The sequence below is a fragment of the Chiloscyllium plagiosum genome, chromosome 1 (assembly GCF_004010195.1).
Source record: "Chiloscyllium plagiosum isolate BGI_BamShark_2017 chromosome 1, ASM401019v2, whole genome shotgun sequence".
NCBI lineage: Eukaryota > Metazoa > Chordata > Chondrichthyes > Orectolobiformes > Hemiscylliidae > Chiloscyllium > Chiloscyllium plagiosum.
In genome coordinates this window covers 43,007,984-43,025,467 of record NC_057710.1, presented here as the reverse complement: position 1 = coordinate 43,025,467, position 17,484 = coordinate 43,007,984, and the positions used below count along the sequence as shown (strand labels likewise).

At 42.3% G+C, this 17,484-nt stretch overlaps 1 protein-coding gene across 1 annotated transcript in view; it reads left to right on the top strand.

Annotated features, from left to right (window-relative positions):
• Positions 1 to 17,484, top strand: part of LOC122542599 (A disintegrin and metalloproteinase with thrombospondin motifs 12-like) — a 565,140-nt gene that overhangs the window by 452,550 nt on the left and 95,106 nt on the right. Inside the window, exons 17-18 of the mRNA XM_043680588.1 lie at positions 4,186 to 4,312; positions 12,483 to 12,693. Coding sequence (XP_043536523.1) covers positions 4,186 to 4,312; positions 12,483 to 12,693 — 338 coding nt within the window. The remainder of the gene's footprint in view (positions 1 to 4,185; positions 4,313 to 12,482; positions 12,694 to 17,484) is intronic.

The following is a 17,484-nucleotide window of genomic DNA, read 5'->3' as shown; positions in this document are numbered from 1 at the left end:
GAAAAAAACAATCATTGTGCAACTTTGGACCCAGACTGTTTGAATATACTCAGAAACAGTGAGGTCTGCAGATGCTGGAGGTCAGAGTTGAGAGTGTGTTGCTGGAAAAGTACAGCAGGTCAGGCAGCATCCGAGGAGCAGAAAAATCGACGTTTCGGGCAGGAGCCCTTCATCAGGAATTTTCCTGCTCCTTGGATGCTGCCTGACCTGCTGTGCATTTCCAGGAACACACTCTCAACTCATGTTTGAGTACGTCCCTCAAGATTGCTCAGTATTGATATCAGAATTGCAGGTTCTAAAAGAATTATAAAAGGTACCAGGGAACCTTTTCTGATGACCAAACTGAGGCCATTGGTCACAAAGAACAAATACCAAAATGAGTACCGAAGTTAAATAGTCACAAGAAGGGGCTGGTCAATAGAGAAATGTGACTATGATAAGTAGAGCAGGGAATGCCACTGGGAAATATAACAAACAATTGAATGTACAATACAAGGGACAGGAGGTTAAAACTATGGGTTGAAAACATGAGGTAGAAAAATAGGAGTCCAGAAATACAGTGTTAAAAATCACTCAACACCAGGTTATAGTCCAACAGGTTTAATTGGAAGCACACTAGCTTTTGGAGCGAAGCTCCTTCAGCCACACAATCACCTGATGAAGGAGCGTCGCTCCGAAAGCTAGTGTGCTTCCAATTAAACCTGTTGGACTATAACCTGGTGTTGAGTGATTTTTAACTTTGTACACCCCAGTCCAACACCGGCATCTCCGAATCAAAAATACAGTGTTAGTGAACCTGGGAGTGAATACGTCCCTAGAAAGAGATTATAAACTGATGAAAGGAACCTCGTTAACAGCAAAGTGAAATCAAATCATGACAGTCCAGAAAGCGATAAAAGACATGATAGAAGGCATTGTTTAATAAGGTCAAGGATAACACAAGTCAGGAATACCAACAGGATCAAAGGCCCTTGATCAGAAAGTCTTAGTGGCTACAAACAGACTAAAAGACAAGTTAATAAAATCACCCTAGCAGTAAGTGTTACAAAGCTGGAGAGAATGTGAGGTGTACACAAAGGTGCCAGATAGAAGACAACTAGGGTGGAGATGCATACAAACGGAATCTCCTGCTGAGACATAGAAGAGTAAATTCAGACCAGCGCATGAGGATTTGAAGAAAAACTGGGGAATCAGCTATATGAGTAGATTCACCTGTAGAATAAAAGCAATTTTAAAGGTATTCTTGGCTTTGTCAGCAACAAAGGCTTTGGAAATGCAGTTCAATTGCTATTAAAGCTGCACTTCTGCAGGGAGGTGAGCTAAAGTGGAAAGTGTTTCTGGGAGTTAAATAAAATTTAGATGGTTTAAATAATGCTGCTAGAGTTTGATACTTCTCAGTAGGGTTTGTTTTATTAAAATTGGGATGTCCTCAGTTGAAAGCTAAGCTTGCCATGTTTACTGACACCATGAGGGTGTGTAGGGGTGTGGTCACAGAGTTCAGGTTTTGGTATTGCAAACTGAGAGTTTATGATGGCTGAGTTGGAATATATCTTTTACTGGGAAAGTATCTACCTGGACTCTGTTAAATTAATCTTTAAGCTTTGGTGTCTATCATCGATCCTGTCTCCACATTGAAAGACAGCTAGCAGATTGCTAGAATTTAAATTCATTTCATAAAACCTAGAATTGAATTCTAGTCTATATTAACAGTGACCCTGGAAACAACATTCTTTGTTGTAGAATCCACCTGGTTCACTGATGCTCTTTAGAGAAGCATATTTAACTGTCATTAGCTGGTTTAGCTTTCAGACCCATGGTAATGTGGTAAGAGTTCTAACTGTGCTCTGAAATGGCTGAGCAGTAGAGATAACAAATGCTTGTTTGCCACCGTAACTCCTATCCCACAAATGATTGTGTTTTGCTGGATTGACCAGTTACTGTTTACAGATCATGCTCACAGCTGAATGATGGTTGTCAGTTGTCTTTTTGAGCTGCTGAATTTTAAGTAGTGAAGGTCCACCCACAGTGCTGTGAGGGAGGGGGACTTTTACCATGCCACACTAAAGGAACAGTGATATATTTCTAATTCGTGGTGTGTGATTTGGACAGGAACTTGCAGATAATGTCGTTCCCATCTGCCCTGCTACACTTGTTCCTGTCATTGGCAGAGGACATGGTTTTACTAAGTGGTGTCTTGGACTTGGACATCTAGTCCTTCATTGCTCATGGATCAAATCTGGAACTTCCAATTTAACAGCGTTCACAGTAGTGATTGCAAAAGGTCAGCCAGCTGAACCTCATAGAATATGAGTTCCCTGATTGGGGCTATTCATCTGGTCCAAGCAGGGAGCCCTGGCTGGCTGATAAAAAGAGGTGTATCAGAGCTTCTTGCAGTCTGATAGCTAACTCTGAAGTAGCAATATTAAGGTCAAGGACTGTCCATGTGAATAAAGTGTGACTTGGTGAGAAAATGCCAGACTCTGTGGAATTATTTCACTTACACACAATTTCTTCCAGGCAAATGTAAAGTTTAGCAAGAACTGTCAGAGATGCCCCCATTTCAAAAATGAATAAATTATTTTTTTTGTGTATTTCACAGAAATATGTACAGTGTAACACAGTGTAATATTTATTAGGCAGCATTCTATTCCCTCTGTATTTTTTTATAATTATTAAAAACATATTTTTTTCATAATCTGTTATCATTCTAGACTACAGCTTTGACAGGCTGCACTGAAAGATATAGTCATGATCAATCATTAGAGATATGCCTTAAGGCACTGCCTGTAGGATCCTTTACTCAATTCAGAAGTTTTTTTGGTTTTTATACCAACAGCAGCACAATGCTTGCTTGAGGCACTGCTGTTAGAATAAACTGCTTCTATAATATTTTCAAAATGTAAAGTGGGAGGAAAGTCAATGGAGGAGTTGGAACTCTGCTCATGTGTACCTGCACCATGAGGCATGGAGTTATAAAAGTAGGTATAAAAGGAGGCATAAAAGTAGGTTTAGAACATCGTACCAGAATCATGTTCAGCCGGAGTATTTTTAATGGGCATATGTTCTGGAGGTTCATGATGCTCCAAGCACAAAGTTCACTGCAGTATCATTTCTGACACATTGGCAGTTTGTTATTAGTGCTTTATCCTGTGCCTTTAGTCAATACAGCTTACCTACACATTGAGATCCTCGTCTGGAGTATCTCAATCTGTGGGTGTCTCCACATCCATTGTACCTGAGGATGCTTGCTTCTTATTACTAAGTCAGTTGCTTCAACTTCTGACACTCTGGACCATAACACTTATTTATGTCTGTTTACTGTAGGTTAGCAAGCACCAGCATGTCTAAGACCTCTCTCTTCACATGTATATTATTTTGTCTTTTCTCTTATTGATGAGAGAGTTACATCATCATATATGTCAATCCCATTTAGCACATCTCTCCCCCCTTTAACCACACCCCCATGCCCCCCTGCAATTTCCCCCTGCTGGAGCTACCTTATTTCAGTACTTTACTTGTTCTTACATACATAACGATTGCAAATGCTAACATCATGATTATCTTTATCACTATCCCATCACCCCTCAAAGTCTGAATGTCAACACAATCTGGAACTCTGACTGGACACCCCATGTATTTGAATCCTAACATTGAAGTGATGGTATTGTACCATGTCAGCAATAGTTGTACTCCTCAGTACATTGTTGCATTTCTTCTTTTCATCATTCATGGGAAATGGATATCACTGACTTGGCCAACATTTATTTCCAACTTTCAGAGGGCAGTTGATCTAGAGTCACATGTAGAACACTTCAAGTACAGATGGTAGATTTTCCCTAATGGATATTAGTGACAATCAACAGTGATTACATGCTTGCCATTATGGTAACTTTGCATTCCAGATTTATGTTCAATCCAAATTTCACCAATAGTTGGGGAGCAACAGTTTGCCACTGCTGCATAGCAAATCCTAGGTTCCATCCTGCCCAAAAGGCAAATGGCATGATGCAAAGAAATGAAGAGTGGTAAACAATGAATGACTGCACCCAACAGAATTCCCTGCCACAAACTAGTGTGTCCATGACAAAATTCCAATGAAAAGTGATAGATTAAATTAGTATACTGTAAAGTTGCAAAATGTTGAGTTTTCCATGATTTTAATGAATACTATTTTTACTACCTCAGGAGTTCAGCGCCAGATTGTTCGATGTGTGGAAAAAACACCCAGAGTTGTGGAAGACAGATTCTGTGATGCAAGGACTCGTCCTGATGACCGGCAACAGAAATGCAATGAACAGGATTGTCCTGCCAGGTCATATTGCCTCATTGCTATTGAGCATGCAGTGCATTTAACTGTGTACCTTCTGTTACATTCTTCCATTCACCATCAATGCACCAATCAGGTTACATGAATTGATGAAACAATATGGGTTCTTTATTTGAATGTAAAACTATTTAAGGGTAGCGCTACCTGGGAAACTATTTGTACATCTGGACTCTGCTACTGCTGCTAACAAACCAAGAAACCAATACAGCACATCCTGTTGAGGTGGCAGTGATTGAAAGTAATTTAAAATATACCTTCTTATACTTACCTTCACATCACATTACTGCATTGTCTCGACTTATGAGGTAATCCATCTAATAAGCCCTAAAATTGCACCACAAACCTGAAGCTCTTCTATCCACTGTATATACACTTAGTTAATGGTGGATTTAAGGCTGAGTGCTCATCAGGAGCCTGTTGAATAATAACACTTTTTTCTTGTGCATATTTCCATCTTATTGCCTCAATTGCATCAAATACTAGCGGTTTCCCCACAAGTATTTGTTTTCCAGCATTTTATCACTTTTTTCCTCAATCTGTATCCAGAAAAGAGGTCCAATCAACAGGTGCCACTATTTAGACCACTAACATTCTCCAATTTTGTGTTATTTAAATGAAAACTTTGCCATCTGGCTTCTGTTTCTGACTCTAATTAATTTTGTCTGCTCCACGCTCTTCAGCTTTCAATCAGCCACAGGCAGCTGAACTGAAATCAAAAAACAGAATTCCTGAAAGACAAAACGTTTTGGAAATACTCAGCAAGTCTGGCAACAGATGTAGAGAGAGAGAGAAATAGAGTTAGATTTTCAGGTTGCAACCTTCTGCTATCACAGTGCTGTACGATACACAGAAAATTAGCCAATGCTCCTCCAGTACTATGAATAGTGAATTTCCCTTTGGAATTCTTTTGAATATCTGCAGCAGATTGATCATCAATGACATTCCAGTATAATAACTAATGCCTAAATAAAGAACATATTCTCCAATGCCTTGTTGCAAGATGGCGGCAGAATAAGATGCTCCAGCCAGAGCTCATCTGCTCTGACAATTCTTCTTCTTTTCTTCTTTTTCTTATATTTTTCTTCCTCTCAGTGCTTTTCTTTTCTTCTTCTTCTTGACTCTTCGACTCCCAGCCTCCAGCAATGACTCCCAGCTTCTGACAAGTGATGGCTCCCGACCTCCTGTGCGCCATGGCCTCCTGGTCTGGTGCAGCAGCCTCCCATGTAGTATGGCGTCCTTCCAGCATAGCATGGTGACCTCCTGCAGCAGCCCCCCCCTGGTGTGGCATGGTGACCTCCTAACCTGGTGTAGCTGCCTCCTCCCATAGGGGCTTCTTGACTGGCATGGCATAGAGATTTCATGGCCTTGTGCATTGTGGGGCCAGGGCCCTGGTACCAGTATGGTCTGCAGTACTGAAATTTTATTTCTGAAATGCTGGGCATTTTATTTTTTGTATTGTCTAAATCTGGTAACAAAAGAAGCTGTGCCGAGGTAATTTTGTTTCTAAGTCGGTGCTGTAATTGGCAACGTACCAACTTTTCACTATCCTCATTCATTGCATGTGACAATAAAGGTTATTCTATTCTAATCCATTCTATTCTACTCTATGCTTCTGTCCCCACAGGGAGAAAAATGTTTTGTCTTAAATACAATGATGCAAGTCACAGACACTTATTCGTGTTATGCTTTTTAATTGTCTATCAATATAGAAGGTATTTGTGTGATTTCGTACTTAGTTGTTTAAGTTTGAACCAGGGTATAGAGGAAAGGAAAGGCCCGACAAGGGAAGAGAAATGAATAATAGCCAGAGCATGAGAATGAGAGAGAGTTGGTGGTGAGGTTAGCAGTATGGATATGGAGCTGACCCTAAGGAAACATTTATTGCCCTTAGCTGACCTCCCAAAATGCATCACCTCACACTTGTCTTGGTTAAACCCCATTTGCCATTTCTCCATTCAACTTTACAAGTGATCTGCTGTATCCTTTGACAACCTTCCTCACTATCCAAAACTCCACCAATTTGTGTGTTGTCTGCACATTTACTAATTGGACTACGTATAATACAAAGAGCAGAGGTTCCATCACTGATCAAGCAGAGCACCACTGGTCACAGACCTATAGTCAGAAAACTAACCCGTTCCCTAACTACCATGAGCATGTCTTTCATGACCAAATCAATTTTGTATCCAACTTACCAACTCACTGTGGATCCCATGTGACTTAATCTTCTGGAGCAGCCTACCAGAGGGGCCTTGTTAAATACTTTAGTAAAGTCCATGTAGGCAACATCCACTGCCCCTACCCTCATCAATCAACTTTGTCACTTCCTCAAAAAACTCAAATTTGTGAGCAAATCATCCTTTGCAAAAAGTCAAGATGACCATCCCTAATAAGTCCATTCTTCTCCAAATGCAAGTTAATTCTGTCCTGAAGAAACCTCACCAATAATTTCCCTACCACTGATGTAAGGTTCCCTGGACTATAATTTCCTAGATTATCACTGTTGCCCTTCTCAAACAAAGGAACAGCATTAGTTATTCTCCAGACTTCTGGGACCTTGCTGTGGCTAAAGAGGATACGAAGATCTCTGCCAAGGCCCCCAGCAAACTCCTTCCTTGCCTAATACAGCCTTTTCCTTGTTGGACTATCCACATGTTATTTCAAGAAACCTTTCTGGATACACCTAACAAATTCTGCCCCATCTAAGTTCTGGATTTGAGTGGTGCTGGAAAAGCACAGCAGTTCAGGCAGCATCCGAGGAGCAGGAAAATCGATGTTTCGGGCAAATGCCCTTCATCAGGAATAGAGCTGATGAAGTTCTTTTGCCCGAAACGACGATTTTCCTGCTCCTCGGATGCTGCCTGAACTGCTGTGCTTTTCCAGCACCACTCTAATCCAGAATCTGGTTTCCAGCATCTGCAGTCATTATTTTTACCTGCCCCATCTAAATCTCTGGCACTAAGGGAGTCCCAGTCAATGTTGGAGAACTTAGCGTAGCTGTGACATTCTCCTTAATGATGGAACACTCTGACCCGTCTCTATCGCGCCTGTAACATCCAAACCCTGAAACATTGAGCTACCATTCCTGCCTTTGTATAAACCAAGTTTTTATAATGGCTGCAATATTGTAGTTCCATGTATTCTGAACCTCGAGACCCTCACAATCCATCTTCCTGAATGCTGGACCTCTATCTTCTCTCCCCATAAATGAAAACAATTGTGCAGTACTTGTTAACACTCTACCAATGACTTCCAGCTCCATGTATAGATTTCCACCAGGTCAGTAGTGGTCCCTACCTTTTGTCTGGTTATTCTCTTCCTCTTGATATACTAATAGAAAATTTTGGCATTCTCCCTAATTTTGCCCATCGTGTTTATCATGCCTGGTCTTTGCTCTCCTTCATAAGTCCCACACCTACTTTCAGTTCTCCACTCAGGCATCCATTGATCTGTGCCCTTTGTACATGTTATATACTTTCCTTTACCTTTATATTTAGTCCTGCATATTGCAAGACATCCAGGGTTCTCTGGGCTTGTTGCTCCTACATTTCACCTGAAAGGGAATATGTTGGGCCTATACTCTCCCCAATTCCTTTTTGAATGTGCCCCACTGTTCTGTTGTAGGTGTTCTCAGTCTACTTTGGCCAGGTCATGCCTTATTTAATAAAATCTGCTTTTCCCTTATCCCAATACACTTTCTCGCAGGCTATATTTTTCCTTTTCCTTAAAAAACTTAAAATGTACATTGTTGCGGTTGCTATCACTAAAAGTTTGTGGAGATGGTTCAAGTCATTTGTTTTATTAGTCAGAAGATTCCCTGCAAGCTGTCAGCCTTTGGTCTCTGAATGCAAATTCCCAATCTACACATCCGATCCATAAAATACTATGCTAATAGCAATTCATAACACATGCTCATATGTCTTGACTGTTTTATGAAGTCTTCTGAGCAGATTTGCATAGCTTACCATCCATATTTATGCCATCCAGTAGAGACATGGAGGATGAAATATGGAAATAAGAAATTACATTGAAGAGAGATTAAATTAAAAAGGTCAGCTGCATACATTTGCAAACGGGTCACAGGTCGAATAAGAAATCTTTAAAGCACATGCAAAGGTTTTTAGGAGTACTTTGCACGCAGCTCTGGGGGTCAGTTTTGCACAGTTAGCTGGACGGCTGGATCGTGCCACAGAGTGACACCAACAGCATGGGCCAGTTCCTGTCCTGCCTGAAGTTGCCATGAAGGCTCCTCCTTTGCGTCATCTCCCCTTGCCTGAGGTATGGTGCCCCTCAGGTTAAAACGCCACTAGTCCTCGCTTCCTGTCTCTCTCACTAATGGCAAGGCAGCCCTATGGTCCTCTTGGACTACGATCACTTTACACTTGGATTAGGTGTTGATCCACTTTTCTGTTGAATGCACTTTATTTAATGGGATGGAATCATAAAATCATACACTACAGAAGACATCTTTGGCCCATCAAAGGTGCACTGACAAAAACTACTGTACACCTACAAATGTTCATTCAAATACTTTTTAAAGGATGTGATATTTCCCACATCGCCTCCCTTCCCAAGCAGTGCATTCCAGATTGTGGGTAAAATAAATCCTCTTTCACCTTTATGCCATCTCATTATTGGCCCATTGTCCAAGGGGAACAACTGCTTTCTATCCATCCTGTCCACCATAATCAGGCCCCCTTCTCCACTCTAAAGGTAACAACCTGAGCTTTTTCAGCATCTCTTCATAGCTGAAATGTTCCATCCCAGGCATCATTCTGGTGACTCTCCTCTGCACCTCTTACTGTGCAATCACACCCTTTCCGTTTACACTGTGACCAAAACTGCACACAGTACTCCAGCTATGAGAACCAAAATCTCATACAGCTCCAACTTAATGTGCCTGCTCTTATAGTCTGTGCCATATCTGACAAAGGCAAGTGTCCTGTGTGCCTACCTAATTAATCATCAAGAGTGTGTTGCTGGGAAAGCACAGCAGGTCAGGCAGCATTCCAGAAGCAGGAGAACCAACGTTTCGGGCATAAGCCCTTCATCAGGAACACACTCTCGACTCTGATCTCCAGCATCTTCACTTCCTGCCTTCTTAATTACCCTATTAACTTATCCTGCCAGCTTCACAGATCTGTGGATAAGATCCCTCTATTCCTCGGAGCTTCCTTGTGCCCTGCCTTTCATTGAGTCCACCCCTGTCTTCTGACTTCTTCAGAAGTTCATCACCTCAGTGTGCAGGGTTAAATTGCTACTGATCTACCCACCTGACCAATCCATTTATATACTCATGTAATCTAAAATATTCTTCTTCACTGTTCACTACCTTGCTAATCTTTGTAAAAAGAGGCTATTCATTCCATCAAGTCTGCACCTACTCTCCAAAGAGCATCCCACCCAGACTTAGCATGGTCAATCCACCTAACCTGCACATCTTTGAACTGTGGGATGAAACTGGAGTACCCAGAGGAAACCCACGCAGACACGGGGAGAATGTGCAAACTCCACACAGATAGTCACGCAAGGCTGGAATCGAACCCGGGTACCTGGTGCTGTGAGACAGCAGTGCTAACAACTGAGCCGCTATGTTAGCATCTGCAAGACATCTGCAAACTTACTTATCATCATCCACAGATTTTGTTCCATATTTTTAAATACATCACAAACAATGAAGAGTTCAGCACTGATCTCTCTGGTGTGTCACTGGACACCGGCCTGCATTCACACAAACAGCCTTCTACCACCAGCCTCTGCCTCCTGCCACGAAAGCAATTTTTCATCCAGTTTGGGATCTTTAACTATGAAAGTATACACCAGTACAGAGATTTCATTTTTTCTTTAAAACCTCGAATAAAGGGAAATCTCATCATGGAACATGTACTATACTTGGTCTTCAGCAAGGCTTTTAATAAGTTCGCTAATGGAAGATTGCTAGTGGAGGTAACGGCCCATGGGATCCAAGTAAATTGGCTGAGTGGCAAGACGCAGAGAATGGTGGTCTAAAGGTGTTTTTGTAACTGGAAGCCTGTACACAGCAGGGGTTCTGCAGGGGTCAGTGTTGGGACCCTTGATGTTTGTGGTATATAAAATTGATTTAGACTGACTGGAAGAAGGTTGATCCATAAATTCACAGACGATACAAAATTTGGTAGGGTGGTAAATAGTGAAAAGAATTACATTAGATTATAGGAGGGTATTTATGGGCTGTTGAGATGGGCTGATTGGCAGGAAATGAAATTCAATCCAGATAAGTGTGAAGTGATGCACAAGGGCAGGACAACAGGGGAAATACATGATGAACTGTAGGACCCTGCGAGCACTGGGAAACAGAGGGGTCTTAATGTGCATGTCCTCTGGTCCCTTAAAATAGCAGGACAGGTGGATAAAGTGGTTAAAAGACATATGCAATATTTGCCTTTGTTAGCCAAGGCTTAGACAAAATGTTGGCTAGGCTACAGCTAAACTATTGCATGCCATTTTAGAATCCACATTGTCAGAGGTGTAATTACACTGGAGAGGGTGCAGAGGGGATTTCCTGGGATGTTGCCTGAGCTGGAATGCTTTAGTCAAGGAGTGAGATTGAACAGCCTGGGGCTGTTTTCCTTGAAGCAGAGGAGATTGAGGAGGGGACATGGTTGGGATGTATGAAATTATGGGAGACATGATTGAGATGTATAGAAGTATGAGGAACATAGACAGGAAGGAACCTTTCTCCAAGTAGAGTGATCAAAGACCAGGGAATTGAAGGTAAAGGATTAGAGGAGGTGAGGGGAATAAAATCACCCAGAGGGTGCTGGTAATCTGGAACTTACTGTTTGTAAGGGTGGTTGGGCAGAAACCCTCACAATCATTCAGAAGTAATTAGATGCGCACTTGTGATGCCAAACCATACAAAGCTATGAACCTGGTGCTGGAAATTGTGATTGAAATAGTTAGGTGCTTGTTTTGGACCAACACAGACTTGATGAGCTGAAGAGTCTTTTTCTGCACTGTAGATCTGTATGGCTCTCTCAAGTTTAGATATAAAATGATGAACTAATGAAGGAGGCATGTGAACATGCTGTTGACACAAGGCTAACCACCCCTCTACATTGTCAGTGTGTGCAGGAAATCTGTCACTCTAGCTGCTAGGCCTGGATCTCTGCCACTGTAGGATAAATCATACTTCTGGCTGGGTGAGGGCATTAGAATCCACTTAAGGGCCCAAGTTTGTTTACTGGTGGTTGGGCCAGTTCACTGGTGAGTGGTGGCGAGGGGAGGGCTGGGTAGGTGATGGGTATAATCCCACCAACAGAGGGGTGTATAATTCATCTTATGTCTCGAAAAGGATCATGGATATTTCTCCACCAGTTGCAGCAGATCATTAGATGATCCAAGCATGTAAAATGCTAAAGAAATATATTTAAAAACATTTAATTTGGTAACATCTATCTGAGCTGAAAATGTGTTGCTGGAAAAGCGCAGCAGGTCAGGCAGCATCCAAAGAGCAGAAGAATCGATGTTTCGGGCATGAGCCCTTCTTCAGGAATGAGGAAAGTGTGCCAAGCGGGCTAAGATAAAAGATAGGGAGGAGGGACTTGGGGGAGGGGCATTGGAAATGCGATAAAACGTGGCTGAAGAGCTTCTGGGCAGAGGGGATGACCTGGGGTGTGCAGTGAGAGAGGGACTCACTGAAATCCTTGTAGAGGGAGGAAGAGAGCTTCTTCAAGGAAGGCATCCTTGCAAGAGGATTTTCAGTAGGTTAAAATCTTCTAGGAGAAAGTGAGGACTGCAGATGCTGGAGATCAGAGCTGAAAATGTGTTGCTGGAAAAGCGCAGCAGGTCAGGCAACATCCAAGGAGCAGGAGAATCGATGTTTCGGGCATGAGCCCTTCTTCAGGAATGAGGAAAGTGTGCCAAGCACTTGCTCCTTGGATGCTGCCTGACCTGCTGTGCTTTTCCAGCAACACATTTTCAGCTCTGATCTCCAGCATCTGCAGTCCTCACTTTCTCCTAACATCTATCTGAAGCATTTTTACAGAGAAAAACACAATGTCTTATTAATTTTTCAAGCTCAGAATTGCTAAAGACTATGTTTTCTCTTAACATAGAAAGATAGATATAAAGACATTTGTAAATGGTTTCTCAACTTTGATGTTCATTTTTACAGGTGGTGGGCTGGCGAATGGCAGAAATGCTCAACAACATGTGGTGACTCAGGTATTAAGAAACGTACAGTTCTCTGTGTTCGAACGGTGGGGACAGATGAGCAGGCACTTCCCAGTTCAGAGTGCAATCAGCGTCTCAAGCCAAGGACTCAAATGACTTGCAAACGAGATATCCCATGTCCCTCAAACTGGACTGTGAGCAATTGGAGTGATGTAAGGAACACCTTTTCTGAAATATATTATACTTAAATATTTTGGAGTGAGGTAAATAATACTGGCATTGCATTTTATCTCGTGATGCCCACATTTATGTAAAACATATCACAAAGTAGTTCATTGAATGAGACACTTTTGGCAGGCTGCTGATATGTTAGAAAATGTAGCAGTCATTGTGTATCAGGAATTGACTGATACTGATGTGGTACTGCTAGAGGAAGCAGTGCTTAACAAGACATTGGGAGAACTGCCAGGTATTTTTCAATGTGAGAGTTTTAGGGTACCTTTAACTGATCTATGAAACGTTGATTTAAGAATCTTATCTTAATGGCAGGACCTCCATCACTGCAAAGCCAACAGATGTTTTGGTCTGCTAGGGAATTGCATACATTTACTGCACTGGAATACATCAGGGCATATTGCATTTAACATTAAGTTATTTATTTTGAGGAAGTTTTTTTTGCAAGCAAAAAAATACAAAGGGCATGAGTCACTTAAAGGTTATTTAAGCATAGTTGTAAATTTATGAAGAACAATTTGTGCTGAAATCCTACTGGAAACAGTGAGTGGATTATGCAGGTTTGTCACATGGCTTTTTAAAATATTCAAAGCGCACCCCCCACCCCGCCCACACACACACACACACACCTCTTTCTGAGTTGAAACCTGATGTTGTACTTTAGTCCTTAGCTGGTTGCAGTGAGGTGTGGGGTGGGAGCAGGAGTGGAGAGTGATGGTGGAGAGATTGATGGTTAAGGGCTGAGCAATTTCCATGGTGGCAGGAGTCAGGTTGATTAATATTTATGGGTCAAAGCTAGCCAATCAGTTTAACATTCCTGCCTCCTCGGGCTACTTATTCTCTCGGACTGAGTTTATTCGAAGTCAATTGGAAATGTTAACTTCTGCTTTAAGGGGATTTCTGCCTCCTTTAACTCTGGCATTTCCCAGGTCAAGACAGATGCAACAGAACATGCTACAGCTACAGCATCACAGATAATTTTTCACCCTCCAGTGAAATGTGAAACACTTCAATTCCATTGTTCTTTGTGAAAATGAAGCATAAGAATAACCTTAAAGAATAACTGTTCAAAATCTGGCGTAGAGAAAAAAAGCAGATTGATCTTTCAAAAGTTAATTAAATATTTTGAAGTGTTCGTATCATTTTTAATGCAGAAGAAGATCTAACAGTAAAAATGTTGAAAATAAATTGAGGGCAAGATTCAAATACAAGAAACAGAACAGAAAGAGACCATTTGGCATATGGCATGCTGAAAGAGCTATCCTGCTATTCCTGTCCTCCAGCCCTGACTTTGTAGCCCTCTACATCCATCACTTTCACATATATACCCAGCTCTCTTTTGAAACCTCCTGTGGAATCCTCCTGCAGCACGCTCCCAGGCAGCTATTTCAAATTCTAACAACTCTCAAGAGTATTTTCTCCTCATATCACTCCTAGCTCTCTTGCTGAAAATCTTGAAATTGTGACCCCTAGTTGCTTAATTCAATTGCTAAGAAAATTTAAAGGACGAAATAGATAAAACAAAAACTTTAGAAAAGAAAAATTAATTGAGAATATTCTCAGACAGGAAGATTAAACACATCAACAGACTAAATCTGACACAAAACAGCACTATGGAAAAAGAGATTCTTAAGGTATAGAATTTCTTCAAGATTAGACAATGAACCTGAAGCACAACAAGTGAACCTGCTTCTTTATTATTCTGGAGATACAGCAGATATATGATTGCAAGGCAAGGAGTTAAGGAAGAACCTAGCAAATTTGAGGAAGTTCTGAAGACTTTTGATAGTTACTTCGGCCTCAAAACAAATAAGACCCTGATCAGACAGAATGCATTCATGACAAGAAAATTATGCTTGACAAACCTGGACTTTTTTGAGGATGTAACAAGTCGACTTGATAATGGGGAGCTAATGGATGTGATGCAACCGGACTTTCAGAAAACCTTTGATAAGGTCCCACGTTTGAAATGTAAAATTAAAGCGCATGGGATTGGGGTAACGTACTGACATAGAGAGAGAACTGGTTGGCAGAAGGAAACTGGTTGGTAGGCAGTGACCAGTCAGGTACCACAGGGACCTGCTTGGATCCCAGCTACTCACAATGTATATTAATGACTTAGATGAGGAGGTCAACAAAATGTATTAGCTCCAAGTTTAAAGATGACATTTTTGTCATTTATATAAATGATTTGGATGTGAGCATAAGAGGTATAGTTCATAAGTTTGCAGATGACACCAAAATTGGAGGCGCCTTGGACAGCGAAGAAGGTTATCTCAGATTACATTAGGATCTTGACCAGATGGGCCAATGGGCTGAGAAGTGGCAGATGGAGTTTAAATCAGGTAAATGCGAGGTGCTGCATTTTGGGAAAGCAAATCCTGGCAGGACTTATACTCTTAATGGTAAGATCCTAGGGAGTGTTTTTGAACAAAGAGACCTTGGAGTGCAGGTTCATAGCTCCTTGAAAGTGGAGTCGCAAGTAGATAGGATAGTGAAGAAGGTATTTGGTATGCTTTCCTTTATTGGTCAGAGTATTGAATACAGGAGTTGGGAGGTCATGTTGCGGCTGTACAGGACATTGGTTAAGCCACTGTTGGAATATTGCGTGCAATTCTGGTCTCCTTCCTATTGGAACGATGTTGTGAAACTTAAAAGGATTCAAAAAAGATTTACAAGGATGTTGCCAGGGTTGGAGGATTTAAGCTATAGGGAGAGCCTGAACAGCCTGGGGCAGTTTTCCCTGGAGCGTCGGAGGCTGAGGTGTGACCTTACAGAGGTTTACAAAATTATGAGGGGCATGGATAGGATAAATAGACAAAGTCTTTTCCCTGGGTTGGGGGAGTCCAGAACTAGAGCCAACTTTTTCACACAGAGGGTGGTGTGTGTATGGAATGAGCTGCCAGAGGAAGTGGTGGAAGCTGGTACAATTGCAACATTTAAGAGGCATTTGGATGTAAATATGAATAGGAAGGGTTTAGAGGGATGTGGGCTGGGTACTGGCAGGTGGGACTAGATTGGGTTGGCATAACTGATCGGCATGGATGAGTTTGACCAAAGGGTCTGTTTCCATGCTGTACATCTTTATGACTCTATGATTCTATGACATATAGATGGGTGAAAGGGTGCACTGAGAATAGGATGCAGATCTGAGTCTGTGTGATTTGGACAAGTTGGACAATTGGGAAGATGCATGGAAGGTGAAATGTAATCACGATTATTATGAGGTTATCTGCTTTTGGAGCAACCCAGAAAGGCAGAGTAATATCCAAATGGCAATAGATTAGGAGAAGGGAGGTGCAATGAGACCTGGGTGTCCTTGTACACCAATCGCTAAAAGGTGCAGCAGGTAGAGAAGAAAACATGGTATGTTGGTCATCATAGTTTGAATAATGGAGTGGGGGATGTGTTGCTGCAATTGTACAGGGCCTTGGTGAGACCACACCTGGAGCATTGTGTGCAGTTTTGGTGTCTTTAACTGTGGAAGGATGTTCTCGCTATGGAGGGAGCACAAACAAATGTTTCCTAGACTGACCTCTGGGATGGAACTGACATATGAAGAGAGATTGGATCATGTCAGATTAATTTTACTGGAGTTCAAAAGAATGAGGGAGGAATCACATAGAAACTTAGAAAATGCTAATAAAGCTAGACAGGGTAAATATAGGAATGATGTTCCTAATGACCAGGGACTCCTGAACCATGGTGGCTCAGTGGTTGGCACTACAGCTTCACAGCATCAGGGACCCAAGTTCGATTCCAGTCTGTGTGGAGTTTGCACATTCTCTCCGTGTCTGCGTAGGGTTCCTCCAGGTGCTCCGGTTTCCTCGCACAGTCCAAAGATGTGCAGGATAAGTGGATTGGCCATGCTAAATTGCCCATGGTGTTGGGTGCATTAGTCAGAAGGTGATGGGTCTGAGTGGGTTGCTCTTCAGAGGGTCGATGTGGATTTGTTTGGCCAAAGAGCCTGTTTCCACACTGTAGGGAATCTAATCTAAAAAAAACCATGGGTCACTGTCTGTGGATACAGGGTAGGCTGTTTAGGACTGAGGTAAAAACAATGACTGCAGATGCTGGAAACCAGATTCTGGATTAGTGGTGCTGGAAGAGCACAGCAGTTCAGGCAGCATCCAAGGAGCAGCAAAATCGACGTTTCGGGCAAAAGCCCTTCACCAGGAATAAAGGCAGAGAGCCTGAAGCATGGAGAGATAAGCTAGAGAAGGGTGGAGATGGGGAGAAAGTAGCATGGAGTACATTAGGTGAGTGGGGGAGGGGATGAAGGTGATAGCTAAGGGTGGAGGGTGGAGTGGATAGGTGGAAAAGAAGGTAGGCATGTAGGACAAGTCATGGGGACAGTGCTGAGCTGGAAGTTTGGAACTAGGTTGAGGTGAGAGAAGGGGAAATGAGGAAACTGTTGAAGTCCACATTGATGCCCTGGGGTTGAAGTGTTCCGAGGCGGAAGATGAGGCGTTCTTCCTCCAGGCGTCTGGTGGTGAGGGAGTGGCGGTGAAGGAGGCCCAGGACCTCCATGAAATCGGCAGAGTGAGAGGGTGAGTTGAAATATTGGGCCACAGGTCGGTATGGTTGATTGGTGTGGGGTGTCCCGGAGACGTTCCCTAAAGCGCTCTGCTAGGAGGCGCCCAGTCTCCCCAATGTAGAGAAGACTGCATCGGGAGCAACGGATGCAATAAATAATATTAGTGGATGTGCAGGTAAAACTTTGATGGACGTGGAAGGCTCCTTTGGGGCCTTGGATGGAGGTGAGGGAA